This window comes from Hippopotamus amphibius, chromosome 5, assembly GCF_030028045.1.
Source record: "Hippopotamus amphibius kiboko isolate mHipAmp2 chromosome 5, mHipAmp2.hap2, whole genome shotgun sequence".
In the NCBI taxonomy this organism is placed as follows: Eukaryota; Metazoa; Chordata; class Mammalia; order Artiodactyla; family Hippopotamidae; genus Hippopotamus; species Hippopotamus amphibius.
Window position 1 is genome coordinate 14,310,649 of NC_080190.1, and position 17,275 is coordinate 14,327,923.

The window sequence follows — 17,275 nt, forward strand, 5'->3', positions numbered from 1 at the left end:
TATTTGCCTATAAGTTAAAACAGTAGTTACTGCCATGGAAGTCCTTATAAGGGATGCTCATGGATTTGATTTTGAATGCCATCAACATTTCATAGCAAATTGGAGAAGCAGAGTTGATATTGCTGTTTCTTGTAACCACCGTCAATAAAAAGGCAAAGGCATGACATTAAACTACAGTTCAGTAGAAGCAATTCCATGAGGACTAAACTAATGTCCAAATGTATAGTTTTCAGTAGCCTCTTATGTTTCCTAAAGTTAATTTTTACAGATCTTTTGGTTTTGTCTATTTTGTTTATTATAGAACATTTCATCTCTTAATTTAAATTATGTGGTCAGTTTCTTATATTAGGACATTGTCCACAATGTAAAAAATGGTTTTATAAGAATTTAGAGTTGTAATCAGGGTTTTGGTGTATCTGCCCTAGTACTTTCCTCAGAACTGTCACTTTGGTTCTAGCCAAGGATAGAGAAAAGTTTGACGAGGGTTTGAAAAAGTTGAAGATCAAAATAGTTCATAATTTGTCCCTCATATTCTATCTATTAAAGTGACCGTCTTTATCCTATTCTAGGACAGCAACCCTTTTGATGCCGCTGCAGGCTATCGTAGTCTGACCTACGAGGAAGTACTGCAGGAGCTGGTAAAACACAAAGAGCTTCTTAGAAGGAAGGACTCCCACATCCGGGAGCTGGAGGACTACATCGACAACCTCCTTGTAAGGGTGATGGAGGAAACGCCCAGTATTCTCAGAGTGCCATACGAACCATCCAGGAAAGCTGGCAAATTCTCCAATAGTTAATAAGCCAGTGGTACTGCATTTATAATTGGGGAAAAAAAGAAAGGAAGAAAGAGAAAGAAAAACAGAAGAAAAGCTTGTTACTGAAAGAGACAACACTATCAGGTTTCATTACATATTCTCCTTCATTGTGAAAAATTGTTTCACCTGTAAATATTAGCAGGGACTCTCAAGAGTGACCTTTGAAGTGAGCTAAATAATTTAAACTTTAAAAGTGAAAATGGGCCAGATTCTCGTGAAAAAGCAGTTCTTTAGGATTCACTTAGGTGCTGGTGCTGGCCCACTAATCTGCCGCAGGCCTAGAAGTATTTTCAGACGTACATGACCTACTTACTCCTCAGGAACAGATTTCTCATCAAGCAGAATTGGTACTGTGGTTGGTTTCTCAGAAGTCAATTTGTAGACATTTAGCTGCAGGAATACTGCTCATTATAAACACTATTAAAAAAAGTTCATATTTTATATACATATGTGTACATGAATATCTGTTCATGTATCTTTGTATATAAAATACATGCATATACCTCATATATACATGTGTCTTTAGAACATTTAAAGACAACTGGTTGCCTCTCAAATTAGGATACCAGTTAAGATTTCTTAATTTGAAAATGTATGTGTGCTCTATCCATGCGAAACAAATCATCATTGTTACTATAATGGTTTGTTATAGAGAAGCTGCTTCAGATCACTCTTGACTATGTGAACCTTAGTTTCAAAATGAGTTGCTACTATATATTATTCCAGCATCAAATCTTTTCTCTTTTTCCAAAAGTAATGATCTAGAGTCCCTTTTTAAAGAATGATGTATTTTAGGAAACTTCATTAACTTTGCAACAGCATGAATTTCTTGAATTAATTTTTTATCTTAATATTTGAGTTTTGTTTGACCTGTAAACAGAAGATAAGCAAATGTGATTTGTTGAGATTCTGAGTGTCTTTAAAATATTCAGTACTAGCAAAATAATAGGACGTTATATCTGAAGGTAATTTTGGGGGGGGGGGCCAGGAAGTAGGTGATCATTTTGATGCCTGATAACCCAAAGCAATGAGTAAATTCTAGGAGTGAAGAATTAGGCTTGGTTTCAAGTTACATAAATAAAAGGACATGATTGCATTTGGGTTCTGAACCAAAATAAGAGTTACTAAAGGAGGGGTGAGTTTTTAGAACAGATCTTACTAGCGTGACATTCTACACTATTCTATATCCACCCTGTAAGAATGACTCAGTATCACAAAATTGTCAGCTTTCTTTTTAAGTCTGCTCCCCCAAAATGTTGACTACTTTTATGAACTTTCTTTATATATTTGGATAAAATATGTCATTAGAAAAATAACAATATAAAAATATTACTAATCATCTGCTGCTTATTTTTTAACTTTAAAAGTCTGAAATACATACTATGAAATACTGAATCTGTGTCTGCTAAAGGAAATTTAAAATGAAAACTTCACCTGTATATGGAGACATTATATTCCCCAGTCTTTTACCAAATGCATTTTTGTCTAATATTTATCTCTACTAAAACTTCATTGAGAGTTAAGTACAAAGCACATATAATAGTTTTGCCCAATTTCATATTTTAAATCGGATAATACTTGGCCAAGCTTGTATTCATAAGCAAAAATTCCTTATTGTTTGTATTTTTCTGAGTTTCTTTAGTTTTTCTATGAAAACATAAATTTTGAAATTCTGAAAAATTTTCCCAAATACAAAAAATTAAGTAGTTTTTAATATGAGGAACTAGAGAAGGAAAAACAGCTTTTACCATGTTGTTCCTCCTCTTCTAAATTTCTGTAATAAACGTCACAATCTGGTACAGAATTTTATTTTTCCATATGAGGTCTTGGTAGTTCTCACTTTTTAACAGGGTGTCATTTTTAGTTAACATTTATTAAATGTTACGCAGTTCTTAGTATTTGTTTTTTCTGTTGTTAGTATAACTGAGGCTCTTCTTACACTTTTAAAAGTACTAAAATCCATGTGTTTTCAGTATTATGACAGATTATCTGCAGATATTTTAATATGCTTTGGCCAAATTTCCTCTTTATAGAATGAACCACAATGCCAGTGTTGTACTGGGGATATGTTTGATGTAAATAGAGCTCATGAAAAAGTATGGTTCTGGGACTAGTATTCTTTTTATGAGGAAATTCATTTTTAAGGAGAGATTCTTTGCTGCACAAAAACTGTTAAGGATTAGACTTATCCATACGTTAAAGATTTGGTTATAACCGCATCAATATTTTTAGCTTTAATTCTGAGACAAGAATTGTATTGAAAACTGAATCTGCGTTTATCACTGCCTGAAATGTTCTGTTCCGATGTTAATGAACTTTGTTTCACTCATGACCTAGAGTCAAACTTACTATATATTTTCATAATCAGTCGGTCAGTATAATGAACTGAAAACAAAAAGTGAGTTCCTAAGTAAACATATCAGTGTTTCCTGTGTTTGTGGGCAGAAGTGCAAATAGAGTAGTTTTAATTTTTAGCATTGTAGAAAAAAGGCCAAAAGATCACATATTAGTTTATTTTTCCAAACTCTAACTTTTAAGCATTCTAATGGTATATTTTGTTAGTAACTTAGACTTGGAAATAAAACATATGTACTCATTAAATAATGCGCAGCACAGTAGACTTATAGACAGAGTTTACTTTTGCTTTTATGCTTAAAAAAGGCATGCTCCAAAATATTTCCACCAGTAAGAGGATTTTTTTAAATCACAGTTTATAATAGTCTCAAACCTGTCTTAAGCTAGCATACTTCTGTCACATAATTAAAAATATTTCTGCTAATATTTTTAAAACAGTATAGTTTTACAGCCAGCTCCCCTCCCAGTTCTGAAATTTCAGCTTCAAAGTATTGAACATATTGTCCTACCACTTAGGCATCAGGTTCATTTATTGAATACCAGGGAATAAATCTTAGAATTGTATATAAAATGACATGTCACCCATTCACGAAAAGTATGTAAGTATTGCTTTTTGCTGCTATATTCTGCATCGAGCCTAGTTTTCCCATCCTCCCATGAATGTAGTATTATCATAGATTATACATAACTACATCTGCTGCTTTTAGCAGTGAGTGAAGATTTCGTTGTAATTTTCCAGCTGTGAAAACGTTACCTTGTATTTAAAAGGGTTTCATGAATGGAAACCTAAGTAAAACTCAGCTCCTTAGTGACAGACTTGCTTTCTTCACATCCTTCACCAACTCCTCCACCCTCACACCCCACCGCCTACCACCCCCATATGGGTGCTTATTCTTTAGCAAGGAGGATCTCAAAAAAAAAAACAAGAAAAAAAAAAGAATTTCTGTCTTTAATATATCTAGTAATTGTTACACTAGAACTTTTATTTTCCTCTGTAGTTTTTTAGAAAAAGCAGCCTACCTTGGATTTGTAAAACAAGGAGAAACTTTCTGATGTCTCTGTGCTTATGTGTCTTATAGATATGGTTGGTGTCACGTGTGTGTGTAAATGAAACACGAAGCATGCTCATTCCCTTGATCTCTTTGAAGTAAAAGGGAAAGGATCGCAGTGCTGCTGGCTCATGGTTGTAGATGGAAGGGTCTGTCAGCACACGCTGAAAGCCCCCATTTTCACAGATTTATAACTAATAATCCAGATGCAATCCTTGGAAGTATTTAATATGCAATAGGTAGCACCTTAACTAATTAGTCTGCATATGAAGGGTTTTCTGATGTATTTAATAAGAAGTGTAGAAGTTTTTCAAGCATTAAACTAGAGTTGACATTTTATTTCATTTTTTTTCCATGTCAAAAAATCCACTCTTACTGGAATTGAAGTCTGTAACAAATGATACATGGGGCCTATCAATCTCCGATCTTCCAGGTGGTTTGTATTTTGAGGTACAAAAGAAAAATGCTGCAGATCTAGAAATGTATATATTTAGCAGGTATTTGAAAGATACAAGCATTATTTATAACTGAAGAGTATTACACTTACTAAATAAAATGCTCTAGTAACTTGTATACATTTTTGCAGGTACAAACTCAAAAGTATGTAAGCATTATATAATGTGACAGTTGTGTAATTTATGTACTCTGATGCATGAATCAGAATTTTTATATAATATATGATTATTGGTTTATTATAGTTGATTAAAGTGTTTAATCTTAATTTGGTTGTCATAATTTCTTATTGCAGATAAAACAGCATGAATATTCATTTGTACATGAGCCCTCCTTGTCTTTTAAAAATACAGTACTTAGGGTGCCTCTTATTATTTGATGTACCACAGCAAACATTCTGAAGCCCTGTAGACTCACTTCACTATGAAAAGAGTTTTGAAAAGGAAGGTTTGTACTTTAGCATGGACACTGTTTAGCAGCCCTTTGTGTATAAGACATCCCCTCACCCGGACAGAACTTACCGTTTGGTAGAAAATTACATCTGCGTTTTTATACAAAGGCTAAGACCTATGCTTAGTGCTTTCTCTTTACGCATTATTTCATTTATTCTTCACAACAGCCCTCCAAGGTAAGGACTGTACAAGCTTTCAGAGGAAATTTAAGACAACTAACAAAATATCTATTTGTGGAACTCGAGTAGAGTAGAGTTGGCAAAACCATAGCATTTGTCACTACTTTTTAGCGTCTACCTCATGGCAGAGACCTCTAACTCATGCCCACTTCCAGCCCTCTCAGCCTACAGTCCAGGTGCACGCCTATCCATCCCAGATGCTGTCGGAGGGAAGCAGGGATCTAAGGGCCCGGGATGATGGTGTGGGTGTGGGTGTGGCAGTGTGTTGAGCAGTTGTATTATTCTGGGTTATGAGACATGATCCACACGTATTAGCCATGAAAATAAGTCATACACACTTGGAACAAGGGAGTTTCCTGCAGGCCAGAACACCTTCCTGGTCCCTAATTGCCCTCAATTTTAGAGGCAGTGTCTCTCTTCACTTCCTCTGGTATTTCTCTAGATTGTTCCCCTTACTGCCTGTCCCCAGCACACATGTTTGTTTTCCCTTGGTCTACTGAGACAAAGATATTTGAGGTAACTTGGGAGTAGAGAGTTATTATTCTATTAAAGTGGCCATTTTCCACACAGGTTTGTTCTAATGCAGTGCCTCTCTCAGAAGTGTTTTTGTTCAGCTTTTCAAAGTAATGGGCTTGTAGGATGCCCAGCATTCTGCATTTTCCCCAGATAATTTTACATGATAACACAGAATGTCATGCTTTGACAGTTTTATGATTATACAGAGTTAATATTTACAAGCAACATTCTTATAAAGCTATAAATACATGAACTAGAAGTGCTTGAGTCTGTTCTTATACCCCTGAAATTTGATTCTTAAAATTTCCAGGGTTTCATCACCTGTTAGACCTACTCAAAAGCCAGAACGCAGGCGAGGAAGCACGAAATCCAGTTTTTCTCTCAGAGGTATTCAGTGGCGTGTTGTGCTCAAATGTGAGGTATGGTCCACTTTGTTACTCATGTTAGTACCAAAGTTTGCAGATGATTTTTTTGAATAAACTGGAGGAGAGTAAATATGGTCACAGCTCTGTCACAATGTCCCATTCTCTTGCGCGCTGGTGAGTGACAGGAGAGCGTGTGGGACTGAGGCTGCGGTTATCTGCAGTTCCCAGCAAACTTTCTCGTTTGTGCCACGACCTTCATGCAGGGATTGCAGACTCAAATGTTTGCAGAGCCAGGTGAGTGCGGTGGCAGAGCAGGTGGGCCCAGGTGTAGGAGAGCAGGGGTTACTGAGGACGGTGGCGGTCCAGAGGGCCCACTGCCTCCGCTTCATGGCGGCAGCAGCTGCTCAGCCCCACCTCATGGTGGCCAGATGGAGATGGATGCAAGGCCAGCGTTGCTAAACCTGATCATCTCAGAGACTGACAATACAGATTTTTATGTGAAATATGATCTCCAAATGTCGGCAACTGATTCTTTAAAAACAAGCAAGCAGACAAAACACGCAGGCCATGAGTGTGCAGTCCCTTCCTTGGTGAGTCACTCTTTCCCAGGTACCATCCTCATCATCAGAACAGTGCGGAGTGTAGTTGTTTACGTGCCCCACAGATGATCTTGTGTTTAATCGAAACGTGGCTTGGCCAAGAGGTGTGCGGGGCACGTGTGCTGTGTAAGATGGAATCACAGCTCAAGACTCTCGGGAAGGAGTGGGGAGAGGATACGGAGTAACTATTCAATGACTATAAATTTCAGTTAACATGAGTTAGTTCTAGAGACCTGCTGTGCACCATGGTGCCTACAGTTAACGATACTGTATTGTGCACGTAGAAATCTGTGACGAAGGTAGAGCTCATGTGAAATGTTCATACAGAGATAAAGAAAAAGCCTTTCTCAGGTGCCTACCCCTGAGCCTGGCAGTGCAGATACCTTTCAGAGGGAGAACAGCACGGTGGATCTGAGTTACAGTCCAAGGGCCACTGCTCTGGTGTTCAGAGCCTTTTAGAATGTTATCTAGGATCCGATACATACCCTTTTGTGGCAATTATGATATTTCAATATCTTATTTATGATGGTCTTGGCTTTTGGTAAAAAACTGTGTAAAAACTATTAGTGTCCCAAAGATCAGTTTAGCACTTTATACTGTCCTGTGTTAAGGTCAAATCACATATGGTATATAACAACTTCCAGTCATCCAAAGTCAATGTGTTTGTGTGTGAATTTTTTTTAGGATATAAAATACGTATTTCAGTTGAAATGGTCATTGATTCTGTAGTTTTGATTTTGTACATCAGCCATTTAACATTCTGCCGTACTTTTGGACTCCAGCCAGATCAGGAAAGCTGGATGGTTAGATCACTGGTTCTCAAAGAGTTGTCCCGAGAGCAGCAATGGCAGTATCACCTGGGGACCTGGGAGCTTGGAAGAATGCAAACTCTCAGGCCCTACTCCAGACCTACTGCATCAGAAGCCCTGGGGATAGGGACCCAGAAAGCTCCATTAACAAGCCCTCCTGGTCTTTCAAATGCACATTCAAATCTGAGTACCAATGAGATAGAGGACCCCCCCCCTTTTTTTCTTAGTTTAATGTACTTTAGAGAATCCTTTAACTTCATGTAACTTTCCTTGCCAGTCCTGAATTTATTTATGAACCGGTTTTTTTAGTTTTTTGATGAAAAGAATATTTTGTGTTTTAGAGAAACAAGTCTGATGACACTTCACGTAGATAGAATGCTTGTAAGATATGCACAATGCACTATGCAGAGTAGATACGTAGTTAATACTGTTGGCTCTTTGATACGATGTTTTGTTTGTGCAGTAAGATGTGCTGTTGTGATGGGGAAGACAAAAATGCACATAGGCCTTAATGTGAAACTGCCAGGATGTCTTTTTTTCTGACATGGCAGCCAGACTTGATTAAGGAGGGCATCTTTCTCAGCCTCACGGGGGCCTTGAAAACTGAGATAACAGATACTAGTGTAGAAAGGAAACAGAATGCAGCTACATATGGAATGTGGTAGAATAAAGTTTTTGAATGTATGTGTGAAATTGGGCAATGAACCTTAGTATTACAAGTGAAGCCAACTTGTGACTTGAGTGAGAGGTTTTATTTAACAGGCACTTCGTAACTTTGCTAGTTACAATCATTTTGTCAAATAGTTCATAAAAAGCTACCATTATTTTCACAATCAAAACTGAGTCGAGTTGTCATTTCTAGGGAAATCAAGAATGAAATGTAAGAGTCTCGGTAGATCTTGCATCAGATACTAGAAACACTGGGCGATGAGGAAAACACCATTACGTATTAGGTTAAAAATAAGATAATTTGCTATAGAATAAGGATGGTAGGAGAGAGGACCATCAATAGCAGAGTATTTTACTGGTTTTTATTCCTCGGTGGAATAATGGCTAGAACATTTAACAGTGTAAACTGGATTCAGAGACATCACACTGGCAAACGTTGTTGGGGGTTTTGTCTTGTTTGTTTCAGTCATCACTCAAACCCTCAGTGGAAACTTCAGTGCCAAACATTTGATTAGCCTCTTGAAGAAAGGAAACTAGGCAGCACAGGTCGTTAAAATCACAGCTGATTCCGAATCCTCAACTTGAACTTGTGCTTTGCACCTCCTTCAGCAAAATTTTGCTACAGTTAGAGAGTAACTAAATTGGCTTATGAATTTCCTTTCCTTTCCTAGTGGTGAAGGAGACATTCATGAGGGGGAAATGGGTAGAGAAGGCAGCAGTGGGCCAGGCTCACAGGAAAACTAGTTGCCAGCTTCAGATTAGGTTATAATCTGAGACCCTATAGGATGAGCACTCTTTTGAAGAAATAATAATTTGTCATAAACAGTTGACTGATCCAATAGCCATATTTAATGTTTTTATGTTTACATTTAAAGATTTCTTACTAATATACTGTTATTGAACATCTTTCATGATTTATAAGCTGTAAAATATTTTAATCCTTGACTCATTTGTTTACCAAGCTATTCACTTAATGCTATATAATATGTAGCACTTGAGACCATCTGTTAGGAATACTTGAATAATATGCACACTGTGAAGATATGTACAGCAAATAAAGCAGAAAACACATGAAATATTCAGGAAGAGTTTGTGAAGACAATCCTTGTGTTTTAATTTAAAAAAAAATGTGGTCTGAAATCTAGCAGGAAGTCTTTCCAAAACCTGAAGCTCTTTTCTTATTCTGGGCAAATTGCTCTGCTGAGTGACATTAAGATGTCACTTTGACTTCAAGCGAATAGATTTTAAATAAAAATATTGGCATTAGCGCTAATTAGAACTGTGCTTCTGAGCATCCTTCATTAAGTGTGAGAAGTTGCTGCAGAGTATCAGCCACAGCCGCATGGGACGCGGGGAGAAGCAGGCTGTTCTGTGAAGCGGGCCAGAGAGGGAGGCTGGGACTAGGACAGCCTGGGTGTCTTGCGCTCATCCCTGGAGGACGGATTTGGGGGGAGCATCAGGTTGAAATGGGTAGTCTTGGAAACCCTGAGCTGGGTGCAGCAGAATCCTAGGTCTCGGAGGATACTTTAATCCTGTTGGAGGTTGAGGCTATTTGTTTATTTCTTTCCTCTGAATTGGTGGAGGATGGGGGCATGGTGGCACCATGGGTGGGTCTCCCCAGAGCAGGGGACCTTGTTGTGAAAGGCTGAAAGGTTTCCTAAGTCACTTAGCTGCATGTAGACACCTGGATTCTTAGTCCACCCACCTGTTAGCCGAGAGTGATTCTAAGGAGCTTCGCTCACTCCCAGGAGGCTTGTTGTCACTTAAGGGTCACACCACCTGATGAGCGGTAGCCTAGACTCCTGTCATGATGCCACCTGCCTCTAAGAATGTGCCAGAATGGTATATACATGGGACAAAATGTAGTTCCCACCGCGCCATTGTCTGGGCAATGGTAAGTCAATCCTGTTACTCACCCTTTAGTGGTACCTTATCTAACTGCTTTCGGTTCTCGTGTTCTGATGTCTAAACTAGGTGTCCTCGGAGCCAAACTTTCTCTTTGTTTAGTGATTGTTACCTTTTGATCTCACCATAGCAGGAGTAACCTCGCTCATTGGGTGGCCCTCAAACCCCAAAGGCACGTCTCCTGTCAAAAGCCTTAATAAGACCACAGCAATGTACATCTTAATTTCTGATTGCCTATTGCATAGAACTCACTATTTAGGGATATTGGCGTGTTATTTCAACCTTTTGTCTGATCCTTATTCTTTTAACATTATCACAGACACCCTAGGTATTTATTATCGTCCACCTAAAATAATGTGGGACTGTACCTTCTGTTGATTCCCACAGACTGGCCAATCATTTTATAAATGCCTTTCAATTGTCTTTGTGCTGAGTTCTTCCTATTTGTGGAGGGAATCAACGTGTTGAATGAGCTTCACCTAAGTTTCTCTTTCGTTTGTCAATCAATAGTGTTTGGCATTCCATAATGACGAAATAAATCTTACTATGCATGGTAAATTTACTCCTACCTTTATTATTTTTATATCCATATTCCTCTTTGTCGTGACTCATTTATTTCATCATTTTGAATTGTATGTACGAGGGTGAGTCAAAAATGATCCGCACTTGGCTGTAGAATTTATACGAGTTTTAATATAACCAGAGGGCGGATAATTATCGACTCACCCTTGTGTCTTTGTAAATCACCTCAGATCTTTTGTGGGATGGGGCATCGTATGAATACATTTTTTATCTGGCATTTCTTCCAATCCTGCTCATTCCACTGCATGCAAAGTGCCCCATCTGATCTTTGCTGACCTCTGGCAAACCCTCATCTTATACATTTATTTGTTCTTGTTTTTGAGTCTACTAGTTATTTAAAAAATTCCTGGCAAAGAGTTTGAGCCTCTAGTCATTGTAGCCCCAACACTGATGTGTAGCACAGTGCCTGGAATTTAGTTGTTACTCAATAAATATTTGTTGAATGATCAAATTATTTTTTATTAAGATCCATATGATCATTAAGAATATCTGTTATAAACAGTGACATTATCTTCTAAGGGAGCCAGCCCCTTTGAGATGAATAAAAATAAAGTTTTTTAACAAGCAGTGGAAGTTGGGTCTAGAGGAGACATGATTGCTACCAAAAGCTTGCCAGTGTAAACTAGGAACAGGTAGAAATAACTGCTCATCTTAAATTATGGGTAGTCTACCAGAATTTAAGAAGCATGCTTAGTCAGTTTCATGCCTTCCTTTACTTTAGCAAGGACTTGTCATCTGCAACTCTCCACATTTGTTTCCTGGTTTCTGTGCCCTGCTCATCTGTATGCAAGCCCAGCAGAACCAAATTGCTGGTCACCTTTGCTGCCCTCCCACTTACAGTTCACGTGCCACATTCTGGGTCCTCAGTAAATGCCTGTTAGAGGAGGGAGGGGAGGGAGAAGTTTAGAGGCTGGTGCTTTGAAATATGGTGTAAGAAGGTTTTACTTTTTTGTTGTATGTGATTCGGATGGCAGCATGCTGAGATTTTAATTATCTGTACTTTAAAATATTGCAACCATGGCTATTACGAAAACACTTTCCATTGTCCTTGATGAAGGGAGGAGCTCCCATGTTAATTTGGCTTATATTTGTAATTAATGGGAAAGAAAGAAACCTTGAGTGGTCCCTAATGGAAACAGGGAGTACATAGGTACACATTTGTTTAGGAGTCTTATGGAAACTCTAGATATAAAAACAGTTTTCTTAATTATATCATGATGCAAAAATAAATCATTTTGATAAGAATACCAAGTACGATAGGCTTTTCTAACTGAAGTGCTTTCTTTAATATATATGTCTTTCATTGAATAGTCAGAAAAAATGGGTCCAGAATAAAACCTCAGTGTGTGTGGTAAATAGATTTCATCTGGAGTGTTTAATTGCTCAATCAACAGTTGCTGCAATGTCAAGGAAGTTGGTGAAGGCTCATCTGGGTTCTGCCATCCACCCATCTTCCTTCCATCCTTCCATTCAACAAACTGAATACCTGCTCTGTGCAAAGCACTGTTCCAAATGCTAATGACAGAGTTGAGCAAGATAGACAAACGGAAATAGGGCCCTGATCCACCAGTGATGTCTACCAAGGGTTCATGAAGTCCATGCACACACACGCCTATTTTTTAAGGACCATGTTTTAATCTTTTAAGGCCTGTTCAAGTTGAAGTAACCAGTTAAGTACTCTCAAGTTAATCATAGCAGCACCAACTGATTGTACTTGAGTGTTACCTTCTTGTGAGTGAGAACTTCATGTCATCTGACAAATACTGATCCTAGGCAATGAGGTAATAGTAGATGTACCTGGTAGCATAAAGAACTAATGATGAGCTCACATGCAGTTTTTTCACGACTCTCTTTGTTAACCCATGAGTTTAATTTAAAAAAATATATATAGTTGAAACCTGGGAGGTGTTCCAAGCAAGACTGGAACAACCACAGAATTATCTCCAGTATAGGGACAATTCTTGGACAATTAAAGGTTGTGATGCAAATGGTCTATGTTATCCTTTCCTGCGTCGCAGAGAACTCATTTTCATTCTCCACTTGGATTGCAGCCATATCATTGAGAAATGAAAGATGAATTAAGGTAAATTTTATTTAAGAAAACTTCATCAACATTTATGACACATGAGTTTTTGGTTTGGAGAAAAATAAGTACCAACTGCTGAATGGATTTAAAATTGTGTATAAAAGGAATTATTTTTACCAGTAGCTTCTAAATTGAATAAACTAACTGAAAAATTTTCATACTCAGAATCTAATGAGTCTGATTTAGCTTTTTAATTGAGAATAATTACCTTCAAAAGATGAAAAACAAACATCAAAGCCATGGGAAAGAGGTGGGTCAGTCAATAAATAGACTTAAGGCAACTGAATTCCATTTGGGAAAAAACACAAGTTCAAATCCATGCCTCACTCTTTATACCAGAATTAATTCTATATGGATTAAAATTTTAAACATAAAATATGAGATGTATCAAAGCAATGAGGGAGTTTGGTTTACAGCAGAGAAGTCCTTTCTATTCAAGTCACAAAACCCAAAGCTATAAAGGAAAAGATAGATATATTTGACCACTTTTAAAACATTTGAACACCACCAAAAAATCCAATAAACAAAATCAAAAGGCAAATGGCAAAAAGGGGAATAGACTGCAGCACAAATGACAGACAAGGTCTGATTTCTCTATAATTATAAAAAGCCCTCATATACCCATAAGGAAAAGACCATTAGGAAAACAGAAGGCAGGCAGAAGAAAAAATCCAAATAGCTTACTATGAACACCTGCAAATTAGAAAAGACAAAGAAGATGCCATGTTTTACCTATCAGGTTGCTCAGCTGTGTTAAAGCACAGGCTTCCCAGGAAAAGGGGACATGGACACTAAATCATTGGGGGTGTGACTTGAAACAGGTTCTTTGGAGGGCAATTTTGTAATATCTATGAATATCTTAAATGCACATCCCTTTTGATCCAGCAATTATATTTCAGGAATTGATCTTACAAATATTCTGGAAAGTGTATACAAACATGTATTTGTCAGGATGTTGACTGCAACATTGTTGATAATAACAAAATGCTAGAAATTGGCCACTAGTCAAACACTTCATGGTGTCTAATGGAATACTATGCAGCGAGTAAAAAGCATGAGATCCGTGTATAAGCTGGTATGCCAAAATACCCAACCACTTAGTTAAGGGAGAAGAAAAAGGCAATAGAAAAATATAGAGTGCTCTAGTAATTTACATTTTAAAATATGTGTAGGTATGTATGCATTTGTAGTAACATTTCTGGAAGAATATTGAGATGATGGTTATTTCTGAAGAATGTAACTGGGTTTGCATAGGAGACAGATTAGTTTCTCATAAATCCCTTTGGGTTCCTGTGCCATTTTCAGAACTGAATAAGGTACCTCTTTTGATTAATTTAGGAATATTTGACTATTAGCCTGGTTTTAGACTTCTGCCACCTTTATATAATTTGGGGGTCTCTATCAGAGCCTCAAGTAAATCACTGCCCTGCTGAGGTGAGTGACTCACCATCTGGTCAAGAAGAGGAGTCAGGCTCCTCCATTTGCAAAACCACCAGCTTTCCCACTCGCACACCTGGCATCCAGAACACGTGGGGCCCTTCCCATTAGAGAACAGAATCCCCGAGATCCAGGCTCTCCGTGAAGACTGATGCTGCTTCTGCTGGAGAATCAGTGAAAGGTGCTGCCCATCATGTTTCTTATGATACATTTCCAGTAGAATTCAGTCCAGGAATTTCTTTTTTAACTTTCTATAGGAGTTGGACAGTGAAGTTCTAGAACTGACTTTCTTTACCATATTGCTTTCTTTGCCTGGAACCTTAGCATCAAAATCAGTGTTCAATTCATAACTGGCTTTTTAATAACTATTTTAATGATCTGCTTGTGACCAAGATATTTACAGAAATTTTTTTTTTGAGAAACCGTGACATCAGTGTAAATTGTAAAGAAAGGAACAGACTTGATGCTACTCTGACTAGAACCTTTCTGTCCTGTAGGTGAGATGAAACCTTTAAGGTATGTTTTCCTTCCAGGAAAGACAGTATCTCCTGCATGCTATTCTTGCCAAAGATAATTTAATTTTAATCTAACCATGGGAAAGCAATTAGACAAATCCAGAATGTAGTTTATTCTAGTCAGTTATCTTTTAAAACCTCAATGTCATGAAAAACAAGCGGCAACAAGAAAAAAAGGTTGCTCCAAATTAAAATATTCTCCTGAGATATAACCAAATGTATTCAACTATATTATTGCCCAAATAGTAGATTCTGGATTAGGAAAATAAGGACAAAAAAAAAGGATTTGGGGGAAAATTGAGAAAATTATATATGAACTATATATTAAATAAAATTAACATTAATTTTCCCAGGTATGTTGATGGTTATGGCCTTATTATTAGGAAATGCATGTTAAAATATTTAGAAATGAAGCATTTTGGTGTTTGCAACTTATTTTCGATTGGCTCAGGGAAAAGGTTACAGCTAGAAAGCTAAAGCAACTGTAATACAATGTTGACAATTTGTAAATCTAGGTGAAGGATATATGGGCATAAAGTGTATTTTTCTTTCCAGTCTAGGGAAGTTTGAAATTTTTAAATTAAAAAAAAATGGAGAGAAAAAATCTAATTCGACTCATAAAATCATACGGTTTGAGAAACAGACTCACAGACGTAGAAAGCAGACTAGTGGTTGCCAAGGGGGAGGGGAGGTTGGGGAGGGATGGAGTGGGAGTTTGGGGTTAGCAGATGCAAACTATTCTGTATAGAATGGATAAACAATAAGATCCTACTGTACAGCACAGGGAACTATATTCAATATATCCTGATAAACCATAATGGAAAAGACTATCAAAAAGAATATATATACATACATAAAACTAAATCATTTTACTGTACTGTAGAAATTAGCACAACATTGTAACTCACTATACATCAATTTTAAAAACAAATACCATATGCTAACACATATATATGGAATCTGAAAAAATGGTACAGATGAACCCAGTGGCAAGGGAAGAATAAAGACGCAGATATAGAGAACGGACTTGAGGACACAGGGAGGAGGGGAAGGGGAAGCTGGGACCCAGTGAGAGAGTAGCATTGACATATATACACTCCCCAAATGTAAAATAGATAGCTAGTGGGAAGCACCTGCGTAACACAGGGAGATCGGCTCGATGATGCGTGATAACCTAGAGGGGCAGGATAGGGAGGGTGGGAAAGAGGCTCAAGAGGGAGGGGATATGGGGTTATATGTATAAATACAGCTGATTCACTTTGTTGTACAGCAGAAACTGGCACAACAGTGTAAAGCAATTATACTCCAATAAAGATCTGAAAAATAAAAAGACCATACTGTTCGTAAACAGATAGCTACAGCAAAAAAAAAAAAAAAAAAAAAAATTAAAAAGAAGAAAAAAGACTTTCTTAGGTTAGGCCCCTTTGTGCCATCCTCCTGATTTGACATTTATCCCTTATTATTCTCAGGTGAGGACATTCTCTTAGTACCATCCCTGCCATTCCTAGTTCCTTTGACCTCTTTGGACTGAAAGCAGGCTGTCTAACAGGCAGTGCCTCCATGGCCTCCATTTCTATACTCTGGTCTGCCAGCCTCCTGGACCTGCCTCCTTTACACCTCATCCCTGTGAAGAGTGTTTCCATCAGGCTCCCAGGTGGCTTGTTTTTCTCAACCTTTGCCCCCGACCCCTTTAGCTCCCCAGGTGTCTCTGCTTTCAGACCTCGCCCCCTCCCCCTGCCTTTGTCTAATTAAACTGAAGTGGTGCCACCTGGCCAAGTCTTCCTTCCTGGGCCTCTCTGGGTGGGTGTTCCCTTTTGCCCCTCGGGGGCTGTCATGAATTTCTCATCAGCATCTTTGGCCTTTCCTGCCCGCCTTTCCCCCAAGCTGGCTCAGTGGTAGCCCCAGGTGTCCAGTTTTTAGCTGTGATGGAAATTGCTGGTTGCCTTTTCAGAAACCAGGAAGACCTGATTGGGAGTGCCCCATGCCTTTGCAGACACAGATTCCAAACATGGGTGCCGGGTAGGTGTTTCCAAAGTCAGTCTGATTGCTCGAGCTGGGGCATGTGTGTGTGTGGCTGGAAGGGATGCCTTTGCCTCTTCCTCCCTGGGGGCCCTCCTGCCCCTTCTCACCCTGGTGTTGACCTTTTCACTTTCTCACTTTGAAACTTAATGCCAAAAGCTTTCCTATCATTCCACTGGAATCCCCAGGACCTCCAAAACAACACCCAAAACAAATAAATCTTAAACAGTCAAGGCTAATTTAATGATTTACGTTCTGAGTCCATTCAAGCAAGGAAGCAGACCCACGGATCAATTCTTACCCGGATTTCCCAGATTTGAGCTGTGATCTTGCCAATGGGGTTGGATCCTTACTATAGTATAAAGTGTACTGTGAAGAGAAATGAAAGCTGGAAAATTGTGGGGACCAAGAGACAGTCATGCTTTGGGCCAGAACGTGCAATCTACAACTTATTGCTGACCTTGGAGAAA

At 38.2% G+C, this 17,275-nt stretch overlaps 1 protein-coding gene across 2 annotated transcripts in view; it reads left to right on the top strand.

Annotated features, from left to right (window-relative positions):
* Positions 1-5,376, top strand: part of RAB11FIP2 (RAB11 family interacting protein 2) — a 42,671-nt gene extending 37,295 nt beyond the window's left edge. The window contains exons 5-6 of one of the 2 annotated variants that reach the window (XR_009053814.1): positions 570-899; positions 4,607-4,993. Coding sequence is in view for 1 of the 2 variants with exons in the window: in XM_057735699.1 (XP_057591682.1) it covers positions 570-797 (228 nt within the window). In the remaining variant the exon portion in view is untranslated. Of the gene's footprint in view, positions 1-569 lie in introns of both variants that reach the window. The other variant, XM_057735699.1, reaches the window with a different exon arrangement.
* Positions 5,377-17,275: the final 11,899 nt, after the last annotated feature.